This window comes from Cheilinus undulatus, linkage group 11, assembly GCF_018320785.1.
Source record: "Cheilinus undulatus linkage group 11, ASM1832078v1, whole genome shotgun sequence".
In the NCBI taxonomy this organism is placed as follows: Eukaryota; Metazoa; Chordata; class Actinopteri; order Labriformes; family Labridae; genus Cheilinus; species Cheilinus undulatus.
Window position 1 is genome coordinate 19,255,049 of NC_054875.1, and position 24,627 is coordinate 19,279,675.

Consider the following 24,627-nt stretch of genomic DNA (forward strand, 5'->3'; position numbering starts at 1 on the left):
GTGAAGGACAGGGCTGCTTTCTGAGTACAATGTAGCGTGAAATGACACCAAACACAGCAGGCAGACTTTGCTTTGATGATATATAGCTGTCTGCTGCTTTCATTGGCGCTCTGGATTGACTGGGAATTCCTCAGTGACAGTAATTAGCCAATGCAGATACAGCTAATTAAAAACAGCAAAGAGAGCAAGTTATACTTTGAAAAATTCATTCAGCACAACTTTGATGACAAAGTCCAAATATGAGTCCAGGAAGCCTTTGAACACCTTTCAGGAGCGTGTTAACCAAACAGTTTCTGTTCTTTTGTTGTTCCTTTTAAACAGGCTTTAGAGATTGTACTGCAGTTTAAGGTCATTTTCATTTGCTCACTGAAATGTGAGGGGAAAGAAATGAGTCAAAAAAGCAGATGAACAGGGTTCCCACAGGCATTATAATAAAACCTACTATTGTGAAAGGTTGGCCATTACCAGCATTCATGATTATAGTGCTGCTCACAGGCTGACGTCTGACACCTGGAGAGACAGAGAGCTCAGGCCATAACAATGACACATTGTGCCATTACACCAAACAAAGGCAGAAGAGGAGACACAGGAAGAGACAGTAAACGAGAAAATGACAGATATCTGGAGAAAGGTAGTGTTCCTCTTTGCATTTTCCATTCAAAGGCAGCAGTGAATTTGCATGTAATTTAGTCACAAACTGACTGAACAGAGGCAGCAGTGGCAACAAAGTTTCTGTGAACTTTTTCCAAAGTAAACAGGTATTATCTCAAGTAGCAGAGAGCAAACACAAGGATGATGCATTCTCTGTTGAAGTTTCTTTATCACCCCAGTCTTTTCTTTTTCAGCAAATGTTAAAACAACAGGAGAAATAAAAACAAAGCTACTCTTCTTTGCACGAAATGTTGGTAGCTCTTGAATTAAACCCACCATGGTGCTCAAGCTCTCCAAATATTGCTGTCATTTTTCTAGAAAAACAGCCAGAGCATCTGGTAGGATGTTTAGAATATACCAGCCTTGAGAAAAAAAGACTGAAATCAAATAAAATCGACATCTTGCTTCCGATCTACTGGCAGCATATGGAAATTACTGTAGTTAATGAGGTGTTCTCAAAAACGTCCAATTTTTTTGTTCCATTATTGAAAGCCAATTTTAAATCAGCCATTTGAGAACCCAACAAGTAATGCGTGTTAGTGGAGCCATGAAAATCAGAAAATGTGTCAGTCATGCTTATCTGTTTATGTTAGCAAGCTTAAGTTAGGATAACCTAGCTTAACATGAGCTGGCTATGAACTTTAGCAGAGCCAGTAAAAACACAATGAATGTAATGGCGAAATATCTCACAGTAATATTTACGCTCACTGAGTCAGCCACATGCTGCAAGATAAAACCAGAACAAATCAGAATAACAAGAGTTTGGTTCATAATGACTTCACGGTTCAGAAAGATAGAGGAGAAAAACTGTGAAAGCACTTTAAGAGGACATCAGAGAGGTGCATTTCAAATCATGTTTTACCAGTGACTTTTATGACAGCTCTTATCAACTTACCTATTACCTACAGATAATAATTTATTTATTTATCTATTTATTCATTTATTTGTAAATACACTCACTGACCACTTCATTAGATTTATCTGTGCAATGTAATGCACACCAATAACAACATCTCTGTTATGAATTCACCTGATATACTGGTTATTGGAATTTTCTATTCCCAAATATCAGTATCGGCATTGGCCCCCCAAAAATCATATTGTTCTCTACAACAAATCCAAGGCTACATGTGTGTCAAAGGAAAGGCAAATAAATAGGATCATAAAATCATGGAGTAATATGAGCAATAGCAAAAAATAAAAACCACATTCTTGATATTTCATGAAATAACAACTTTTCCATTTCTAATTAAAATAGTCAAATGTAACTTACTGATAATTTACATGATACAGCAAAGACCTTGACTTAAATAATTGTTTAAAACTGCTATCATTAATATTACTTATGCCTTTGCAGTAAACACCACACACCTTTGAGAAAAAGACACAAGAGCGTGTGCACTACAATCCCCATTTGTACGCTTCCCTGCATCTCGTCTTTGGGTATGACAGTCGGCTCTTTGCCTTGCCCTTTCATGTGGCCGCTTGAAACAGGTATAAACACTTGTGACTTTGGACGTGGGAGGACTCGGATGTTGTCAATGACCTTTAGTAGCTGTTTCTCAGGCACAGATGTGACGCATTCTATTTCAGAAACATGCCTTCAAAACTGCCTCAGATGTGTCTGTACATCTGGCCCAGAGAGCACTATCACATTTCTACTTTTACCGCAATACTAACCCAATGTTAAAAAAAAAAAAAAAACAGTTAAACTGATATTTTCTGCATCCTATCCTTCACCCTTGGACTCTTTAATTAGTGCTTGTAAACATTTGTTTACTTCCTCGCTGCCTTTTTCATTTTCTCTTGAGTATCTCTGCAGGCTGGCATGCTTGTCATAGCACATCAATCAATTAATAAACCCATCTTTTTGAATAAACACGCCTATTCTTGACTTTAATGACAGTTTCATTTCACATCTTTCTCATTGACAGTGTGAAAGAAAAGCAGAGGTTTATACTGGTTCTGGTATTCAGGCATAAATGATACTACTATAAGAACTTTAGTTGAGTTCAGCCTACACAATCTATTTACTGTTACAATAGCCACTGTGTCAGATTAGGTGATGGCAGAGCCATTAATCTGTGCCATAGCTTGACCTACAATTCAGTTATACTGCATGAAAGTATAATTGAAGCAACATTTCAGCTCTGCACCTAAAATAAAAATGGTAACAGGAACAACTTTCTATTGAAGTTCAGAGTGGCTTTCCCTTGCATCTCTTCACCATTTCCCACAGACCCAAACTCAAATGACAAGAGCCAATTTCCTGTTGCCCTCCCACACACCCCGTCTTAATTGCAGACCAAATCCTCCCTGCTTAGCGTTTCTGGACATTGTAAGCTCACCAAAGTCCTTCTTTATAAAGCTTTCATTAGTCGCTGATTGCTGTCAGTGCCTGCTGGGCTTGGTAGGCTTTGGCCTCCATTAACAGGCCTGAGTCATACACATGACTGTATGGGCCTGTGTGCTGCCTGTTCAGACACACAAACAACCAGCTGAAGAAGAGAGATGTATTTATTTGACGTGTGCTGTATTGTATACTGCCCTAGTCCATTTTGTGTTCATTCTTTTTTCCCAAAAAAAGCGTAGGCTGCAAGTGTCAAGTGAAATGTCGCAGCAACAAAATCCCCTGACAGCATGTCATGCGTTTGTCTGATACCAAATGGGGGTTTTTGTGCTCTGCCTCATTCCATGGGTGATAATTCTCTGAAAAGAATGATTCAGTGCCTCGCTGATGACATCTCTGCTTGATGCCCTGCAATCCACGGAGCACTGCCTGGCAGAACTTGTTCATTACTTCACCCTGTGCAAAGTCTGCATGAATGCAAAATGTAAGTGAAGTCCCATTTGGCATAGTGTCATGCATTAAAGAGATACAGAGCACCATTTACTGAGGCTGTTGGTCATCATCTGAGATTTATCTGTACTAAAGAACAGTATTTATCCCTTCTGAAAGGATAAAAATTAAGTGTATTAAGGGTCTCTATACAGTGCATAAATATGTATTCTATTTACTCTCTTTAAAGTGCAACAAATTTAAAAGGAGCCGAGTAAAAAGAACGGGGCACAATAAGCAAATGTTTCAGCAAACACCTTTGCATTCCTGTTTTGTCTTTTGTTTTTTTTAATCTTATGGTGTTAAAGATATGATATATGAAATTTTTGCACTGAAATATTGATATCAATTTATCAAAGACCATTCATTTGTTATATATTGTCATTGACGGCTTATGTTATCTCCAATATTTCGTAGTTTTCAAAATTTTCAAAATTAAGTAATTCTTAATTTTTATTATTGTAACAGAACGTGTATCCTGTTATGGAGGCAGCCATAGGTTGCAAGTTTAATTACCCAAACTCTCCTGTCTAGCACGGAAATCCCACCACTCAGCATTTCCACAGGGTTCAATCAATCAACCTTTTTTTGTATACCGCCAATTCATTACCAAAGTTACTGCAAGGCTCGTCACAAAGATGTCAGGATTAACCGTACTCTTTAATTTATTATTATTATAAAGACCCAGAGCTAATCAGTATCAGCAGTATTTAGCATTGTTTAATGATGGTGAGGAAACCCTCCCTTTAACAGGCAGGAACCTCGAGCAGAACCAGACTCATGTTGACAGCCTTCTCCCTAAGCTGCGCTGGGGTTGGAAAGGGGTAGAGGTTAGGAGAGAAGTAGGGATAGAGAAGAGGGGGATGCAGAAATAGGGACAAGGGGAATGGAAGACAAATGTATGGCTATCATACATTTGGCTATAAAAAAATGGAAAATTAAGGCTGTTTACATGGTGCTCTCTTTTTCTTATGAAATTCGGAGCCATCAGATAAGAAGCTTCCATCTAATATCATTTATAGTTGTAATTGTAAATGTGCAAACATATCATGACTAGTAGAGATCTGAGCATTAATTTTTCCTTTTATTTGTCACTGTAACCTTGCATATTTGTCGTATTAGTGCCAAAGAGTAATATATAAAGTATATAATATATTATAATATAATATTATAATATTATAATATATAAAGTCAGATGTGTTTTTTGGGGGAAATAAAGGTCAAACATTATGTCTAAGAACAGCACTTCTGAAAAAAATGTAAAATTCAAGGTACACAGTAAGTCTGATGAAATTCTCTTTAAAAATTAGAATTTCATCTCTTACTTTTCCAAGCAGCGGTGTTCTAATGCAGAGCTTCTGCTTTACATTGTTTTCTATGCTTATCAAACTACGTGGTGGTACACTGTGGAAATAAAACATCCGGCACAAGTCTTGGACAAATTGGCCACCAAAAAGCAGTAAAACAGTGAATCTAATCAAATATATAAAGACAATTATTTGTAATTCCCTTTTCCCAGTCAGAAGTCTTTATACAAGCCATCCTCTGAACCTTCACTCTTCCTTTACAGCATCATTTTCTCATTCTTATTATGGTTTCAACAGAACATACATCACACTCAGTGTCTTGTTTTAATAGTGAGGCCCTTACCTTGCAGAGCCTCCTTGGCTCGGTCTAGCTCCTGCTCCTTCTGGGCCAGCTGCACACGGAGCTCGGTGGCAGAGAGCACGTCAGCTGAGCACCCTCCCTGGGTCTCCTCCAGGTCTTTACTCAACATGTCCTTCATCTGCCGCAGCAGGTGCACCTCTTCTTGGAGCTGGGCCACCTCCTCACGCAGCAGGACTACAACACGGAGCAGAAAGGATGATTGAGAAAGATGATCCCAAACATACCCTGATATATTAATCAGGGAACCTTTAAGACTTTGTCCGAAAGCCTTAACAGTGACTCACTTATGAAGCCTAAAGATAGAAAGGCAAGGCTTCTGTATATACTGAATCAAAACTAAAAGAGGTGATTTTGCTTTAAATAGCTACATGATTGCAGAAATAGGTGTTTCTGAAATGCAAAGTCGATTTAGCAACCCTGTAGGAGGTTAGGGTTCATTTGTAATGGAGATAACAGCAGTGCCAAATTACCGCCAGTAATACACAGCAAAGAGGGAGGTGGGGTCCGGTAGATGAACAGCAACAAGAAAATGTTACTCTAATGAAATTTTTCTTTGAAGCTGCTTGTTGAACTTGCTGTGTTTTTGGTGAATCTGGGTTTATGCATTTAAAATTAACTGGCCGGTGCTTTAAGAGAGCTCCTCCCTGGTGCTGTCATAAAGAAGCAAACAATAAAATGGAAAACAGCGAAAGAGAGAAATAGATTTTTCTTCACATTTGACTCATTGAAAGTGTTTTCAAAGTGTTTTCAAAGTACCAGCAGCAAGGGGAAGGACTACTCGCTTTTAAAACAAGCCATGACAGAATAAACAATTCACACTTCGATTTCTAACATCAGTTCTCAAGAGAAATATTTAATCTAAAAATACATCTTCTTTGCACACTGAATGTGCCTGTCTAGATGGAGCATATGGAGAGTTATTTATATAAGGAAGAGAAGAGTCATTCTGCTCAATTTCATGCTTCCTCCGGGCACAGGGAGGAGGAGGGGGGACTATCAAGTGCTTGGCATAAATCACATTACACACTCTCATATCCCAGCTCCAATATTACTGTCTGAAAAAATGAAATCAATCAGAGATGAATGGAAAGTGTGAGAAAAAAGGACTAAATGTGACAAACCACTGTGAAAGGAAACGACAGATTAAGGACAGAACGCAGATTACTCTTTAGCTTTTTAATAAAGGGTAGGGTCTTTTTTTTTGAAGTGTGAAAGCATGAAACAGGAATGAACAGATTGAGCTAAAAGCAGATTTTACAATGTAAGCTTATTCAGTAAATGCTTCGTAGTTTGCAGATCATCACTTAAAATACTCCTATACAGAATATTAGCATGTGCTGTCCATTAAATCCTTGTGTGTTCACCTATGATCGCCCTCTAGTGTCTGTTAAATAAAAACAAATCTTAAAAAAAATCATTTGGAAAATGTGAAGCCACTGTAAAATTCTGCCTCTGACTTGAATGACAGGAGCATGATACTGAAAGATATATCTCAATCTTCCCACACTTTCTGTAACTGTGATTTATATGACTCAAGACAGTTTCGTCCTACAGTAAAATGTGAAAACAAACCACAATGGAGGATATGTATCATATGCAGCCTTGATCTGATGCCTTTTATAACCAGATTGTTCGCTTAAGCACTCCCTGAGACTAAAATGAACCTTTAAGACCAGTTCACTGCTTGAAAACCTGCACCCTCCTGGGCCTCTTCTGTGCCCTTTAATTTGTGTTCACTGACAAAATGTAAGTGGCTGAGGAGAAGGGCCACTCGCTAAAAATGAAAATGAAATGTAAAAGAGGTTATTAGGAGATGGGGGTGAGAGAAAATGTAGGTGAGTGAAGTGTCATTACACAGAGGTATACTTAATGGAGCCAATAATAGAACCACATTTTACGGAGCAACTCAAGCAGCAACTCCGCTATTGGCAAACTAAAGAGCTGGCCTGTTCTGAAACAACCAACCATATGATACAGTTCGCTGGTGTTTAAAAATCCAATAATAGTCACAGACTCCATTACTTATTCATTAAGTTTGCATATATTGATCAAGGCAGTAAAAGAAGAATCTATGTATAAAGGGCAAGGACACTGAAGATGTGACTTACAACTCATGAATGCCTGTCTGGACGCTATGGTTACGAAATCACATGTTAAATTTTTCTTCTTCAGATTTGCATATTTATAATTTAAAACAAATACGGTGGTTTTAGACATGTTTATGCTCCCACTCTCAGGTCACACTTACTGGAGACGAACAGAGACGGCTCTTTCTTGTAAATCTGCCACACCGTAACATATCTAATCCTTCTTTATCATGTTAATGAAGCACCCTTACAACTTTACTATTAATGCACACAGACATGTGCACAAAAATAAGATGCCAAAGTAGGGCTTGAACATTTTCCTGTACACTAAGAGCAAGGCTAACCAGAATCAAATTTCAGTTTTGAATTTAAGAGTAATACCACATGTGCAAACCTCGATCCTGGCTATTATATGGGGCCCACCCACAAACTGGCCGTCTGTTTTTTTTTTTGTTTTTGTTTTTTTTTTTTTTTTTTGTTTTATGGTATATAGACACAAACTTCTGTTTTTCCCATAGATAAATTACACAAAAGGCTGCCTTTCTGCTTTGCAGGTGAAAATGAAGCCTGTTTCAGCCTGGAAGCGTGTTTTGCTGCTTGTGTGTGCTGTTATGTCTGCTTCGGCTCCAGCTGGCGTTGCTTTCAGACAAGGCGCGAGTTTGCTGTGTGTTAGCCACATCTCCCTGCTGTCAAAGCCCTGTCATTCTTCATAAGTTTTACCTCAATAAACACCCCTTTAAGCAACTTGATTCAATGTATTGTGGAAGTGGGTCAGGAACTATTCAAAATAAAAGCATTCTGTACAAATGAAAGGAGTTTCTCTACAGAAATGCCAAACCGGGCTTTTATTTTGAAAAGCACTCATACTGTGTTTATCTTTCCTATGACATATTCTACCAACATAGAGACCAGTGTTAATTTTGGCAGCTATTTTTAATTTTACTCTTAGTTTTAGTCTTTAAATGAATTGCATTTTAGTTTTAGTCACATTTTAGTCATTTCTATCCTTTTGAGTTTTTGTCTAGTTTTAGTCGACAAAAACTCAAAAGATATTAGTCTAGTTTTAGTCCATAAAAAGTCCTAACATTTTAGTCTTTACTTTTGGTCCAAGCATTTATTTTCTTGACTAAATCTGATACCAAGTAATGGTAGTGTATTCTATGCACCCTGCCAAACCTGGAGTCCCTGCTTTCTACAGCTGAGAGGCAGAATAGCTACAGCTGAAATTTCTTTAGACAGATTTACCCACAGTGGAGAAATATCATGGATTTCAAATATCCGACGAAAACTTAATTACATTTTAGTCTAGTTTTAGTCATCTTGACGAAAACTAAACCAATTTTGTCAGTTTTAGTCATCAAAGATCTATTTTTGTTAGTCTTAGTCTAGTTTTTGTCATGGAAAAAAGACTGTCAATGAACATTTTTAGTCAGTTTTAGTCGATGAAATTAACACTGATAGAGACAGAAAGCTTCACTAATAGCAGATCTTTAGAGAACAACTGCATTTAAGCTTGTGGCCTTTCTTGGGGTTATCTGGACACTATTTCTTAACATATTCTACTCACATGGATATGCATATGTGCTACAACAAGGTAAATATGGCTCACGCAGGGCTCATGCAGCACTCACGCAGGCAGTCTGAAAGCCCTGACATGTGTAAACTAAAAATCCACTAACAGTTGACTGTGAAATATTTAGGAGTGAGGAAATTTCACCACTGGACTTGTTGCACAGGTGGAATCCTATCATAGTATCACGCTGGAATTCAGTGAGCTCCTGAGAGTGACCCATTCTTTCACAAATGTTTGTATAAACAGTCTGCATGCCTAGGTGCTTGATTTTATACACCTGTGGCCATGGAAGTGATTGGAACACCTGATTTTAATTATCTAGATGGGTGAGTGAATACTTTTGACATTATAGCGTATTAAGGGTTCTTCCACATGAAAGAGTCAGTGCAGTACTGAGGGGTAATGAGCAGAGGTGTCAAGTAACTCAGTACAAATACTTCATTACCTTACTTAAGTAGAAATTTTTGGTATCTATACTTTACTGGAGTAATAATTTTTCAGTCGACTTTTTACTTCTACTCCTTACATTTTCACGCAATTATCTGTACTTTCTACTTCTTACATTTTAAAAATAGCCTCGTTACTCCTATTTCATTTCAGCTTGTTTTCATTCCAGCTTGTCATCGTTCAAAAAAGCACAAATAAAAAACCAAAAACTATCCAGCTAAATCGTGCCATCTGGATAGAGTGAATTTGATTGTGGTTGGATGAGAAGTATAAACATAATACCATTCTGACACCCTATTGGTTTGTACGCGATCCATTGAACCTGCATTGTACTAAAATGTGTTCATTTTCAATGGGCATAAATATAGCTGAAACAGGTGCATCCCAAATTTTTCAACATTAACATTTTAATATAACATTATAGTCATTATGGCCTTCAGAAAAATGTTTTTTTGGGGGTGGTGGGGTAGTGCACTATGGTTGAATGAAATGCAATGGAATGGAATGGTAAAATAGAAAGGAAGGTAGAATGGAATGGTGGAATTGAAATGGAAGAACAGAATGGAATTGGCCCCTGTGGCGCAGCCTAAGCTTTTGTCCTTAATGGAATTTTTTTACCCCTTCACATTACTTTTACTTTTATACTTTAAGTAGTTTTGAAACCAGTACTTTTATACTTTTACTTAAGTAAAAAGCTTGAGTTGATACTTCAACTTCTATGGAAGTCTTTTTAAACCCTAGTATCTATACTTCTACCTGAGTAATGAATGTGAATACTTTTGACACCTCTGGTAATGAGAGATACCTCACAGAGATATGGTGTCCTTTGTGTACTTGCCAGGGGAAATGACTCAGCTGGTGCTGAGGGGCCAAAGCTTTATAAAAAAACACACACACATCCAGTGCAAACTCACAAGTGCCCCTCTTTCACATCTAGTTATTTTCCACCACATAATACTTTCTTTTGATAGGTTAACTAAACTTACCCCAAACTGTCAGATTACTTGGCACATACTACAATTATCCAAGTTAATGTTGTTACTGTGCAGAACTAAAATAATTACTGTGTTAATATAAATAGTGGGTGATAACAAAAGTGGGTAGGTGAGGTGGGCAGCTGTGAGAGTTATATTTATTTTGTTGTATAGATTTCAGTATTTCTTGGGGGTGGGGGGGTCATTTCTATCCTCTTTTTTCTTTGTCTTATCATTTAACTTATCACTTTACATTTTGTCCTTTTCCTGGATGTAATACAAGAAGATAGCAAACTGTATGTTTTCTTAGAAAATTCAATAAAAATTCTGTGAGAAAAGAAAAACAAAGCAAAAGGCTGCCTTCTTGCTTCAAGTATGCTCCCAAAGCATATTTTTACATACTTTCTAAAATCTTCTCTCAATTCATCAACCAGTCATTCAACCATGACATGAAAATGACAGTGTTTAAATGCATCATAAAAGGTGCATTTTTTGTCTAAAAGACTCCTCAATTCGAAATAACAGGTATGCTGCAGTAGTGAGCATATAAGAGCAGACTGTCTTTATTCGAACTGGAAATGTTTTGGAAAGTTACAACATTTCGTGGGTCAGGGGAAGAATTACATGTTACAGGTAAAGCTTGGGCGACCAAATGCGCAGCCATGGCAGAGAATAATCATCGTCCATTACAAGAAAACATCACACAAGATGAAGGCGACACAGCAACAGAATGGCAGCCTCCAGTAGCAGTTCATGCTTTCTTATGTAGCAGTCTTTCACTTGACTTCCATTGTTTTACGAAGCACAAGTGTATCATGGCAGCTCTGTTTTGGCAGCTCTGTCATGGTGGCTAACATGATAAAACACACAGATACAACTACAATAAGCTAAGAATTTCTCTACCTTTTAAAACTGTTAGAAATTCTTGCAGATGAGTTATCTTTTTCTAATTAAAGCAGGAGTGGCAGAGTTTGGGAGCTCCTGTGCTATATTTCAGTGCAAAAATTCTACCAATTCTTACTTAAATAAACTTAGCATGACTTAGCATCATATTATCAGTAGCAAATTTCCTTTGAAATTAGATCACATTAATTTGGCATATACTTGTTCAAAGTAACTGCATCCAACCTCTACAGGATAGCACGAAAGCTAAAGCAGAGCAGATTTATGCATCCTCAATTGTTCCTCTGTTTTTAAATGTAGCACTTAGTAACGCAGTTATGCGTCACTTCATACTGAAAAAGACAACTAGGTGGTCTACAAAGAAAACTCTTTGAAGCAATCAAATTGCTTTGCTTTAAAGCAAGAGGACCCTCACTGTGACTGATAGGAAATGCAAGATAAAATGTCTAAATATGCCATGGTAGTTAATAGAGTGTGTGAGTAGGAAACAGATATGTTATTGTCTTCTCCAGGCAAGCACGCTGCTGGAGCACTCGAGATAAGACAGGCAGAGGTTGGAGGGAGGGTGAGGTGGAGGGGAGTGAAGACAGCCACCTATTTTTCAATGTCTGCACCCTCTCTAGGTTGGCAAGAAGCATGCGCTGTTTGCATGTGCTGCATCACTAATGACAGTCAGAGCGGGAGCTTTCTGATAAGAGCTATCTCTCTCACTCTCCCCTCCAGGACTCAGTGCAGCTAATTCCCATGGAGGGTCCTCCCTGCAACGCTTGTGTCATGGAAAGTCTGACGCTCATTATTCAGCATACATGTGTATTTAATTTAACAAAGTAATCTTCTTAGCTTCTGTGATTAGAGAGTTTCAGCTCCAGTTTTAGACTTTTGCCTTTAACTTTCTCATTGTGCAAATTAAGCATCAAATTCCTTCTAACTGTAGGTTTTATGAACATTTGCAAACAGCATCCATCTAGAGTCCTGGGTTTTCTTTGGAACAAGACAATGAAAATATAAATGATAAAAGTAGAGTGCCATGAATCACTACAGTGCATAATGAAACAGTAACCTTATTTTTTTTCTCTTTCAAGGTTTAAGTTGATCTAAAGAGAACTGTAAACCTTAGAGAAAAATAAAATGTATATAGAACCATATTCAATAAAATACCTATAATTTTCAGAGTGTGCATATGTGAAATCACAACAACATAATTAGAAGTCAAATTTCTGCTCTTAATTACATCCCTAGTCAAACAGAAACAAATAAAAAGAAAAGGTTTGATAAATTAAAAAAAAAAAGTTCTGTCTGTGTGTAGGACTGTGGGTACACAAGAAGTGGGACAACACTGGGTTGTGTTGAAGTTTGCATTGCTGGTTGCCATCACAACCTCAGGACTAACAGGGGTTATAGGGATGTACCAGGGTGGTATGTTTGCTTCCTTTGTGCTGTTAGCTCAGCCTCCTGCACCACCTGCTCCCCACAGCCTGACAGAGGGACTTCTTTTTCACACTCCAGATATTTTCCTGAATGAACACCTGTTCAAAATAGATTTCTTCCCCTTTTTTCAGGAAAAATACTGCTGACGTGACCTGTAGTATTTCCCTCTTTAGCCAATCAGTACACTGGAACTGTAAAGCTTTAAAACTTCCGTGTAAAGATTGAGAGGAGCTGAGGATTTTTAAGGAAATATTGGTTTACTACGATAATTCCTTCATATTGTAACAGTGTTTTCTCAAAAATCACTGACACATTGTTTTAAATAATATGAATGAGGATTTTGTCACATCTGAATGTGACAGTGATTTTTTTTCTTGTCTATCTGCACGTGTGTCTTGCCTTGTCTGACCCATATTTTCAGATTTTTTTTTCCTTTGACCTCTACTGTAAACTTATCTGTAAAAAGCGCTAAATGAGGGATTCAGGAGGGGTCGTTACCCTACTGGGAGTTGCCAAGGGGCGGTAAAAGGGTCACAGAAAAGCAACTAATGAATAAAAAATATATTCTTTCACTGTGAATTTAGACAGACAGAGGAGTAGTTACCTTGCAAAGCAGATAGATTTGCTAGACTGTCATTAGACAAACCCATCTTGAAAAATTCAAATCCACAACGCTTGTGCCAAACTGAAAACGGTTCAAACCAATCAGCATCATTTGGGGAGAAGGCAGCAGTAGCTGAGGGTGGGGTTACGTTGTACTGAGTGCAGTGGCTGCCTACAGCATAGCGATTAGCTCTGATGTAGCTTGATTATAACAGCAGTTTTATCAGAACTGGACCACATTTCATTATCAAATAAAGAGCAAAGAATAGCACTGACAGCTTTTCAGGATGGAAAAGAAGTTTTCGCTTTTCTAACCTGTTCCCGCATGAGTTTGCAATCGTTACAGATGGAGTTAACTTGTACTGCAGGCTGGTGTATACAATAGCTCCTGCCATGGTAGCTATTAGTTGGGATGTAGCTGTGGTACAGCAGAAGTTTAATCAGAGCTAGACCACTTTTTTTTTATTAAAACAAAAGTGAAGAGCCACACCCAAAGCTTTTCTTAGCAGAGAAGATGTTTTTGCACATCTCCTGATAGGCTTCAGGATAAATATTAGCCTCCAGGAAGCTCTGCCAATCATATACTATGCCACAACCAGCCTGTAGAGATCAGGTTTCGACAGCTGCTGTGCATGTCTGACTACCTCATAATGTCATGTCACCCTGACTGGCCTGTCATTGATGTGGATGAAAGTTTGACCAATCACCTTCTGAGATTTTTTTTCGAAAAGTCCTGCCCTTCCCAAACGCTTTGTATGGGAGGATTTCTATAAAAACGTGAAATATATCCCTGCAATGGATTAATGGAACAGTCTGTCAGGAGTAGTAGAGTTTGGGAACTCTAGTGCTATATTGACTTCTAACAAAACTAATCAATCCTTAAAAGAACTTTATCATCTGAGAATTTCATCTGTGTAAAAGCAGCAATGCAGACACAACATAAAGCTATACAAACATAAAGCAGATAGTAGACAAGAAACAAATTGCAGTTTTAAAAGAATTTAAAGATACAAACCAATAAGGTTAAGTTAGACTAAATATGACCGTGTTTAAATAGATATATAATTGCATGACCGGTTGGGGTTGGTGGGATATTAGCTGGTTTATGTGTTATTGAGTTATATGGAAGAAAGCACAAAGCTTACTGTTGTCCTTATAGGAGAGATCTGTATCTGTCTCTTGACAGTAGGTTTAATATATTGGCTATACAGTTTGTAAGAGGTCTATGTAACCATTAGTGATCCTTTTATTTAGTCCTTCTGTTGTAAAAGCTGCTCAGGGGCTCCAGATCAAATCCAAGGATTGTGCTGCTCAGTTTAACGATCGTGTTGTTGAGATGGTTGAAGTGAATGTTACATGGAGCCTGGTTTGGCTGAAGTGTATGTGAGAGGCAATCAATGTATCCTGGATTTACTCAAACATAAAATAGAAGACTTTCATTAAAGAACACCCTGGATATAACTCTGACAATAAACTATCCAAATACAGGGAAACAAATACACTAGATAAAGAAACAATATGAACTACTGGCCCCACTGTATACAATTTAAAAGCAGATTTTGTCCTTCCATTATATTCAATGCACAGTCATATGTCAAATCTATCAATAGCAGCTAAATTTTGTATGTTGTCCCTGTCTTCAGCTACACCTATTTCTGTGTTAGTATATGGAGGGCAATGTAAACTAGATGCATTTTTTTCATGAATATTAAGAGAAAAACAAAATGTTCAAGTTCACTTTTAAAACATCTTAAATGCTCACCAAAGCACAAGCAGTTCCACTTTAGAGACCATTAGCCCTGTGTTTGCATTTTGTGACTCTAAAAAACAGACAGTCCATAAAACTGAACAGAGGGTTTCTTTAAATAGCCTGGACTGAATGTGTTTCTCTGACTGAAGTCTTATGCAACTGTGAAGTACCGCAGGGATTAAACTGAGGCTAATGACAACTGATCTTGTCTGTGACTCGATCTGTGGGAAATATGTGCATTCATTGACCCTCTCTCCGTCTCCGCCTCCATTCTGTTCCAATTCCCTAAACGGGCTCGCCTCAAGTTATTATGATTCATTGAAACAGTAAATAAAATCTCCATCCTTGGCCACTGATGTAAATGGCTGCTTAAATGTGTGCATTTGCATAATAGCGGCCATGCTTCAGCTGATGTGCATTTGGTACCAGTGAATTATGAATCTGATCAGTGTCATTTCCTATTTGTATGATTTAAGCAAAATGGCTGAAAGTGTCCTCCTAAATCATGCTTCATCCTTTGTGTAACAGCTTTGGTTTGGTGGAAACCAGTCATAAGATAGTTTCCAAATATCAGCACGTCTCTGGGGACATCAAATCTGTCATTCTTTCTCCTGAAATTAATGGTGCAAAAATGTAATTACATTTTAAGGTGGAAAAGAGAGAGGCTGAGTTTAGAAATACTGATAAAGGCTTTTTCCTGCATCATATGGACACAAAGAACATTGAGCCATTGTAAAAATCAGATCCCATTAACAGATCACTTCTTTCTGACGCTCTCTTTTGATGATGACACTTTTGCCAATACAAAGACCTTCCTCATCTCCATGTCATTCTCAGTGATTCCCACCCAAACAGAAAGTTTCTGCAATAGAAGTTGCAAAAGGTCCAAAGATCTGTCAGGGACTCCAGCAGCCACGAGGCAGCTGAAATTGGACTTGGCTGGAGCGGGATTGGAGGTCGAAAATTGATAGGGAGTGACAGAATGTGTCTAGAGGGGAGAAATTTTAGATTGGTTCTCCCTTTTCAGGCTGGAAAGATGGGGTGGGGTTCAATTTTTGCTTGTTACTGGAGACAAAATCAATTAAAGGGCCAATTGTTCCCACTGAAATTTATTCAGCCAGCTGGCACACTGAGGACATACAGCACAGGGCCCAAAGTACAGAGCAGCAAAAGCAGTCAACCTCAACAATACATAAAATACAATAGCTGCACTCTAAGCAGAGTGCTTAAAGTCTGCAAGTAATAGAGCTAACACAATAACATTCTCATAAATCTTCATAGGAATTTTTATCACATAAAAATTGGTGATTTAGAACCATTATGTGTATGTATTGCATATACAATATAGTATAAAATCCCCTTCTTACTAGAGCTTAAATCTAGCACAAAAATTTCAACTCAACCTGGGCCAGTGTACCTGCTCTCCAACCTGACCCTCCCATTGGCTGTATTTATAGCCAAGCACAATTTTAACCCAAAATTTAATTAGTTTTTACGGTTTAAAATACAATTCTAAGTTGTTTCAATGATGTAAACCTACTCCTAAAGATCTTAAAGAGCATTACAGACATGGCCTAGTTTCTATGTTCAGAGTCGTGACGATGAGGAGTGGATGAAGACATCAATGAGTACACTGAGCACAGACCAGACTAACGTCTGCAATACTCTTCATCTACTTCACTGGTAAACTGAGTTGCACTCGAAAAATGATCAAATTGAAATATTTGCTTCTTTTTTCTTTGCAAAGTTGTTCAGTTATTCCTTTACTGTGTGCTTGTGGAGTGGAGCAGACTGGCAGTGCCACTTTTGAACAGCTTTTCTACCTCATGTCTAAAACCCATTTAAAGACAACTGTGATATAATGTTCAGGAACTAAAACTGGTGAGTGTAGTTTTTATTGATAAGAAACATTCAATAAACAGGTGTAGTGCATATCCAGTCCTAATTTGTGCAGACCGTCGGCACCAAGGGAAGTTGCTCTAAACCTATTACAAGACAAAGCGACAAAAACTAAAAAAATCTAGAGTAAAATATAACTACTGCTATGTCTGAAAAAAACTCTACTTAAGTGTTAACTTCTTGTCCTGACAGTGACACATCAAAGCATGTGTCCTCATAGTAAAGTTATATAATGGCTAGAGTGCTGTAAAAATGTGCAGAACTAAAGGGGCTTTACTCAAATATGAAAAAGAAGGGAACCCGGATCAGGAATGGGTTAAATCAAAAAGGGAATAAAAGAGCAATCAGGGTCAAGAATGTAACCGGCAAGTGCTTTCATGACAGGAGGCAACAGCCCACATCCTCTTATTTGTTTTGGACTTAACAACTCATCCGTGGCCCTGCTGAATAATTACAGTCAAACACAGTCTCTCTGAGACCCATTCAGAGAAGCCACACAAGGTTAGAGGCTTAACCCTTCACAGCACTGCTTTGGATACACTTCAAGTAAACACAATATTAATTTAGCAGATATTTCAAAGTCTTCTGTTTGAACCAGAAGGTACACAGGGAAAAGCCGATGATTATGATGAAAAGAACGGATAAGCCAGCTTCATTCGCACACTTAGCTCACTGAACACTCCTCAGCCATATCAACTTCTATCTTGTGCCAATGTGAATTCTTAGTCATCTATTTAAAAGAACCTTATCTAAGAGTTGTACAAACTAATCCTAATCATGTGCTTTGTTTCAATCTGACCTGGAAGAGTTAATATCCTTAAGTTCCTGTGAGGAGTTTTAGCTACCCATGAAATAGACTGAAATCAGTAGCCAACAGGACCATCAGTGACAACATTTCTATTTTTACTAAGTTGATACATTAATGCCTTTTGTGACAATTGTAAACAAAGCTTTTGTTTACAATTGTCATGGAAAATACAGTATAATCAGTGAGTAATGTTCTTAATTGTTGGAGTGAAGGAGGAGAAGTTTTTATCACTAAATTTCTTGTCCCATCATGCATGTACGGGACAAGATCAGCAAAAAACTAAGAGGTGGGCTTTGACAAAAAATCAGAGGTTCCTCCTGGCTGCCAATAACCAATTATTATTCACCAATCTCTATTCATCTGTAAAGACATAAAGAATGTATTCATCCTAGGACAGCAACAACAACTCAATATAATAATAAAGATCCATAATTAAAAGTTCTGGCAAAACATTTGATCATCACTCCATGTATCCTGCAATTATTGCGTTACTTGCAGTGGTGCTGAGCTGTTTACGTCACATGGAAAAATCATTCAGAGTTCTGAATAAAACTAGGTCAGCTTAAGCTGTGTTTGAATTTAGATAAACTTTACTTTCAGTTATTACAACGATAGTAATGATTTAAGGATTGAAGTAAATAAGGAGGAGAAATTCTCAACAACAATGTGTTTTCTAGAAAGTGGCAAGATAAAAATAGATCCTTGTGGTAATAAATGGAACCCAAATTTTGTTTTCTGATACGATCCAAGATGGGATAAAAACATTACCCCAACTGTGCTTCTTATAAGTCCCTAAAAACACAAACACAAGAGAGGAGACATGTACGCTGGAGGTGCATGAGGAGCAATCAGGTGAGTCAATGTGGGTGTGTTTGTCTGTGTGTATCAGAGCGACTGAGATGACCAGATGACATCTATCCAACCATCAACCCATTTTTTTTTTTTTTTTTTTTTCTGCTTATCTGGGGCCAGGTCACGGTGGCAGCAGGCTAAACAAGTAACCCCAGAATCCCTCTTCACACCAACATTTTCCATCTTACCCTGGGTTCTCCTCCCAGTTGGATGTGCCCAAAAGACCTCCACAGGGAAGGTGACCCAGGGCATTCTAAAAAGATGCCTGAACCACCTTAACTGACTCCTTTCTAGATGAAGGAGGAGCAGCAGCTCTATTTTTAACTCCCTTCGGATGTCTGAGCTCCTCTCTCTATCTCTATGGCTGAGCCCAGCCACCCTACTGAGGAATCTCATTTTGACTGTTGAAGTTCATGACCATATGTGAGAGTTGGAACGAAGATCTACCAGTAAAATGAGAGCTTTGCCTTCTGGCTAAGCTCCCTCTTCACCACAACAGTCCGGTACGATATCTCCAGTACTGTAAATGCTGCACTAATCTTACGACCATTCTACCCTCACTTTTGAACAAGACCCCAAGATACTTGTACTCCTTCACTAGGGGTAAAGACTCTCTCCCCACCCAGAGGGAGCAATCCACCTTTTTCTGGCAGAGAACCATGGCCTCAGACTTGGAGGTGCTGACTTTCATCCCGACCGCTTCGCACTCAGCTACAAACTGCCCCAGTGCCTGCTGGAGGTCCCTGGCTGAAGAGACCATCAGATATACATCATCTGCAGAAAGTAGATGACATTCTGAGGTCACCAAACTGAAAACCCTTCTACCCACTGATGCACCTCAAAGTCCTGTCACCAGCTGACATGACAAGTTTAAATGAGCTAATTATAGCCTGAACAAAGAGTGAAAGACTGCGGTATGTATGGTTTCATAATATCAACAAACTTTGAATGCTAAGGCTTCCCTTTATAAAGATGAACAGAAAACAGTTTGACTAATGAAATGTTTTGCTCTACTGTGCTAAAATACATTCCAGAGAAGTAGAGTAGTCTTACTACACTGTGACTAAATGACTTAAAGTCATTCATTTAAAGAACAGTATCTGTATTGTCGTTGATCTTAATGTACATGAGTTACATGTGAGTCAGGCTTAAATCTTTCAAGAATGTTGTACAGTATGAATTTGTTTAAATGTGTTGTTTTTCATGGTCTGCCCACATTGAGTTGTTTTAATAATTGTTATTTCATATTACTTTAACAGCTCAGTGATGCAAATGTCTGATCTGTTCTTAAAAGGATAGAAACAAAAATAGAAAAACAAAAGCCTGCTGAAATTATCATTATATGCAGCACATTATCATTTCCTGCTTGCAAATGCTAATTGTTGATGTATCTCACTGAGGGCATCAGGTTCAATCTTCAGCTTTCCTGCTACTTAAACAGTCTTTAAGACAGAAACAGAAAACAACCAAGCTTGAACTCCACCAGCGACACTCTTCAAAATCCATGAAGATTAGCCCTGTCACTTTATAGAAAACTACATATATGAGAGGCCTAAGGCTACTGAGCACCCAGTGCAATCCATGTCCATGTAATTGTTGCTTCCAATGAATTTCAAGTTATGAAAAATGATGACATGTTAGAAGATTCACTTGATACATACACTTGATGCTATGAGTGCCTTACAGGAATAAAATACATTCAATTGGATTAATAATTGTTAAACTCAGCATGAATTTTTCATGGTAAATGTTTTCCTACACATAGATAGTTAAGTGCACACCACCGCTGCACTGAATGCATGATGGGATACTGATTAATGTTTGCCCTTTGCAGGCATGTACACAAACAGCAGACATTATCTGACCTTTCATTCCCAAAAGGAGCAGTTTGTCCTCAGGACACTAAAACTCAGTGGGCAAACTGAATAATAAATGAGGTTACTCCTAAAACTTTTTTGACCTCTTTACAGTACCACGCAAAAATAATGTAAAGTTTTCTTACTGTGCATAAATACAGATTATCACTATGTAACACTGTGCTAAGGATACCATGGTGCTGCTGGGTTCATGAACTTTCATCCTGTGCTGTTTTAGATTCCTTTTTATATCCATCTTTTATTTTTAAATTAATGAATTCACCCTGAGTCTGTCTCAATCCAATCCCAACCTCTTTTTGTGTCAATCTTTTCATTTTCCTCTTGCTGTTCTTGCTCATGGTGGATTTAATTCCATCTGTAAATGAATTAATGATTAGAAAGACTCTGATAATGATGTGGATAGATAATATTTCGATATTCAGATTGAACTAATAAGCAAGTAAAACCAACTAGTCAGTGCCTTAGTTTTCCTCCACCTGATGTTTGGATAATACTCAACTCTATATGTAGCTCCAAACATCAGATCCTCAACAACTTTTGGGAGCATTACAACCATCTCAAATATATCGTAACTGCTGCCATTTTCCTGTAACATTATGTTTTGTCTCTACAACCTGACCCTGGTCTTAATTGTCTCTGAGAATTTTGGACATGACCGTGGGTTAGTGTTGTAGAAAAACAACACCAACGTAAAAAGATGACTGAGGCAATGTGTGAGATGTTGCCAAAAATAAAGATATTTGTTAAATATTAGGACTTGCATGGGGACATAAGGAATATATGAGATTTGTTCCACACGATGCTGCATGAGATAGGCAGTGTGGTTAGTGGATAGACTTGTGTGCCATGAAAAAACAACAGAGCTAAAGATTATAACTGGCCAAGATGCACAATTAAAAGACTTAAGACCAGGTTATGAATGTTCCACTGGCCCCTTGTCATTCAAAGTACTGCATAGCAGTGATTCTTGTAAGATTATCTCTTTTACAGCTTCATAATTGTTTCAGTGTGCTCTCTCATAAACTAGGTAGGGTAAAAGATTTTGAAAACCACTGGTCCTGGCCAAAAGCCCTGCAAAAAATTCAACTCTTAAAAAAAAACCTTGGACAACTAGAGGGGAGACTGATACAGAGGATTAAAAAAAGAGAAGATAAAGTAGAAACACTGGCAACTGATGTTGCCTTGAAAACAATGCAGCTATAAATGTATCTGAATTGAACTCAGTAAATAAGAAAAAAAGTTTCAGCTAAATTACCTTTGCATTAGATTATCACCTCTCTTAACGGTGTTTTCACATTAGGCACAACTTTTTCTAACTGTGTTGCAGAATGATTTCTTCCCCTTCCCTCTCCCCCTGGGTTTGCTCTCACATCGCAAAATCATTACGTGCCCACACGAGTATGTGCTCAGTCTGATACAGCAGGTGGTTGAAAGCGCATAGTTGGTTCGCTAAGCCATTAAAGAGGAGAAAGAAGAAGTCGCCCTGGCAATCACTCAGGTCATGACCTGAGCAAAGACTTGTTTATGTTTAAGCCAACAAAGTAGTCCTTTCTGCCACCATAGATGTTTGTAAAAAATCATCTTTAAGAAGCCAGCAACATCCCTCCTTGTATTTACACATCTATGTGCAGCCAAGAGGATTAAACGGGCTAGTGCCACGTGAATACTGTGTTTTTGATGTTTTTGATGTGACAGGAGACGTTTACTGCCTTTGCAACTTTACTCGCTGACTCCAACTCGTGGCCATCCGTTAGGTGAGTCTTAACAGACCATTTGTTGACTTGATTCTAATCATTTCCAGCATTAAGTGAGAAAAATCATGAACAAACTGCCTCGCCAGGGAAAGAAGTTGTGCCTTACAGTGATGTCGTAACTCTGTCCTGTATCAGGGTGGTGCATTCACATCTTATTCGAACCATGCTATAGTCCACTTGAATGGCGCCAAAGCAGGCCTGATGCCCCAGCGCAGTTTGCAAACACACTGACCAAAACCACCTGGACTTTGAGCTCAAGGGCACTCAGATTTGGGAGGAGGCCCCTAGAGCAAAAGCACCATAATTTCAGTACTATTGTTTGACTGTTATTTTCAAAGTTCCTTCGTTGGTGATGATTACAATGTTTGGACGAGTGATGAATCAACTTAATGTCTGACTCTGAACATGAAAAGAAAAATGCAGATTCACATTTCTTATTCATGAGTCTTTCTGTTCTCTATATCAATGAATATTAGCAGGTAATTGCTGAACTGGTTTTCCCCAAAACTGTAGGCCTACTGATTACATAAAAAACAACTCTCAGCACAAAAATAAGACTAGAAATATAGATATTAGCCTTTCTAACTACGTTTTTGGCAACTGGCTGCCTATGATATTCAGCATTAGATTTTTCTAGTGTTAAACAGAGAAGGTGTGATTTCTATGGCTGCAAATGACGTGTTAAAAATCTGCTAGATGGGAAGCTTAGGTGAAATGCAAAACTTTAACATAACAGGTCCTTATAAAAACAAAAGCACATGTTTACTGTTCATAACTTCATTCAGGAGGGGTTAAAAAAAATATGTTCAATTGAAGGTTTCATCTCAAGGAGACGCTAGAGTCATTAATAAAAGTCAGGCTATGTGTCTGTCTCTGTCTCTCTCACACACACATTCATCTTTATGGACCAGTGATAGCATATTCATCAGTGTAGTAAACGTCTCAGCTCTGACTGATGGAGGCTGCCTGCAGTGTCTGTTCTGTCTGGGAGTGCTTTGCTCTGGATTAGCCAGTCAATTCTCATGAGCAGAACAATCTCCCTGCGCCGCCCCAGGAGATGACAGGGTCACGCCTGATGAAAACTGGAAAAAGAAAAAAAAAAAAAAAAAAAAAGAAAGAAAAAAAGGAAGAAAAAAAAAAACCCACACCTTGCCTTGGGGCACTCCATCATAGAAGTCAGGATCTAATGCAGTGTATTAATGGAGACAGTGATGAATAGAGATTGGTATTCAGGATAACACATACGGGAATGGATTGCAATTTATTGATGAGCAAACCACAGCGAAGGCAAGCCTCCAGTCCCTATGGTCTTAGCCTCAAATAAACTCATGATTGCACCAAAGTGGAGGATTATAAAGAGGAGACTGCAAAGATGTCACTAAAACTTATAGCATACTGGAATAAGTAATGGATCTCTGAGTCTGAAGAAAGAGAATTCCTGTATGATTTCATAGATACATGACTTTTTTCTTCTAATATTTGATAAAAGTAAGAGAAATTTCTCTGTTCCTGCCTTTGAATAATTTTTCCTATATGCACTTTTCTTCCAAATAAACTGTTTAACAGTTGTAAATTGGACATTAAGTGTCTGAAAATGGCCCTTGTAGGTTTCCTGATCAAAAACTACATTTTAAAGTATTTAAGCCTGAGAAGCAGCGATCCTAAAACCTGTTAACCTGAATCATGCATGGGTGTTTTTCCAAAAAGGTGAGAATAAAAAATCTTTGTGCCCTGTGCTGCATTGTAGTGCAGTTGTTGAAGCTGTTGCTTCATAGCAGAAAGGTTCCTGGTTAAAATCCCAGTCACACAGGTCATTTCAGTATGGGGTTGCATGTTCTTCCCTTGCCTGTGTGGGCTGTCTCTGGGTACTCCAGCTTCCTCCAACAGTCTTACGACATGCTCTTAAGATAAACTGGTACCTCTAAAGTGTCCTTAGCTGTGAGTGTGGTTTTGTTGGTTTTTGTTGTCTCTCAAAGTCCTGTGACTGACTGGTGACCAGTCCAATGACAGCTGGGATAGGCTTCAGCCTCCTGCAACCTTTAACAGGATGAGCAGCGTTTGGGCCCTAATGAGGTTTCACCAGCCTGTGTTGATGCTGTCACTACACAAACTTCATCCTGATTCCATACAAAATGAGGCTATCAGCGTTGATTCACATCAAAGACATTTAAATGGGGATGTCACTCACTTCACTCCCTCCCAGTCAGCCAGTGTCGATCAAGAAGTCTATGCTTTAACATCACAGAATCTGGCATCCACATGCTGGCAAGCCTATTTCATGCTTCAGGTCCTTAGAGTAATGGGGGCTGAACTTGTGCGAGAGCGGGGTTAGAACAGAGCTTGACAGTGAGCAAAAAACGGATCAAAGAGAAAGATAGGCAGCAATCTCAGCTGCATTCCTCCACAATCTACGTCCGCTGGCTTATAACCCTCTCGCCTGACTGTGGATGGTATCACCCACACTCGCCAGAACTCGCAATGCTCCTCTCAGAAATATGCAAACAAGCAAATACA

The 24,627-nt window shown here is 38.4% G+C and overlaps 1 protein-coding gene across 5 annotated transcripts in view; it reads right to left on the reverse strand.

Moving 5' to 3' along the window:
• Window positions 1-24,627, reverse strand: part of kazna (kazrin, periplakin interacting protein a) — a 294,446-nt gene that overhangs the window by 30,552 nt on the left and 239,267 nt on the right. For all 5 annotated transcript variants that reach the window (XM_041798665.1, XM_041798666.1, XM_041798664.1 and 2 more), the window contains one exon: window positions 5,141-5,332. In XM_041798665.1, the coding sequence (XP_041654599.1) occupies window positions 5,141-5,332 (192 nt within the window). The remainder of the gene's footprint in view (window positions 1-5,140; window positions 5,333-24,627) is intronic.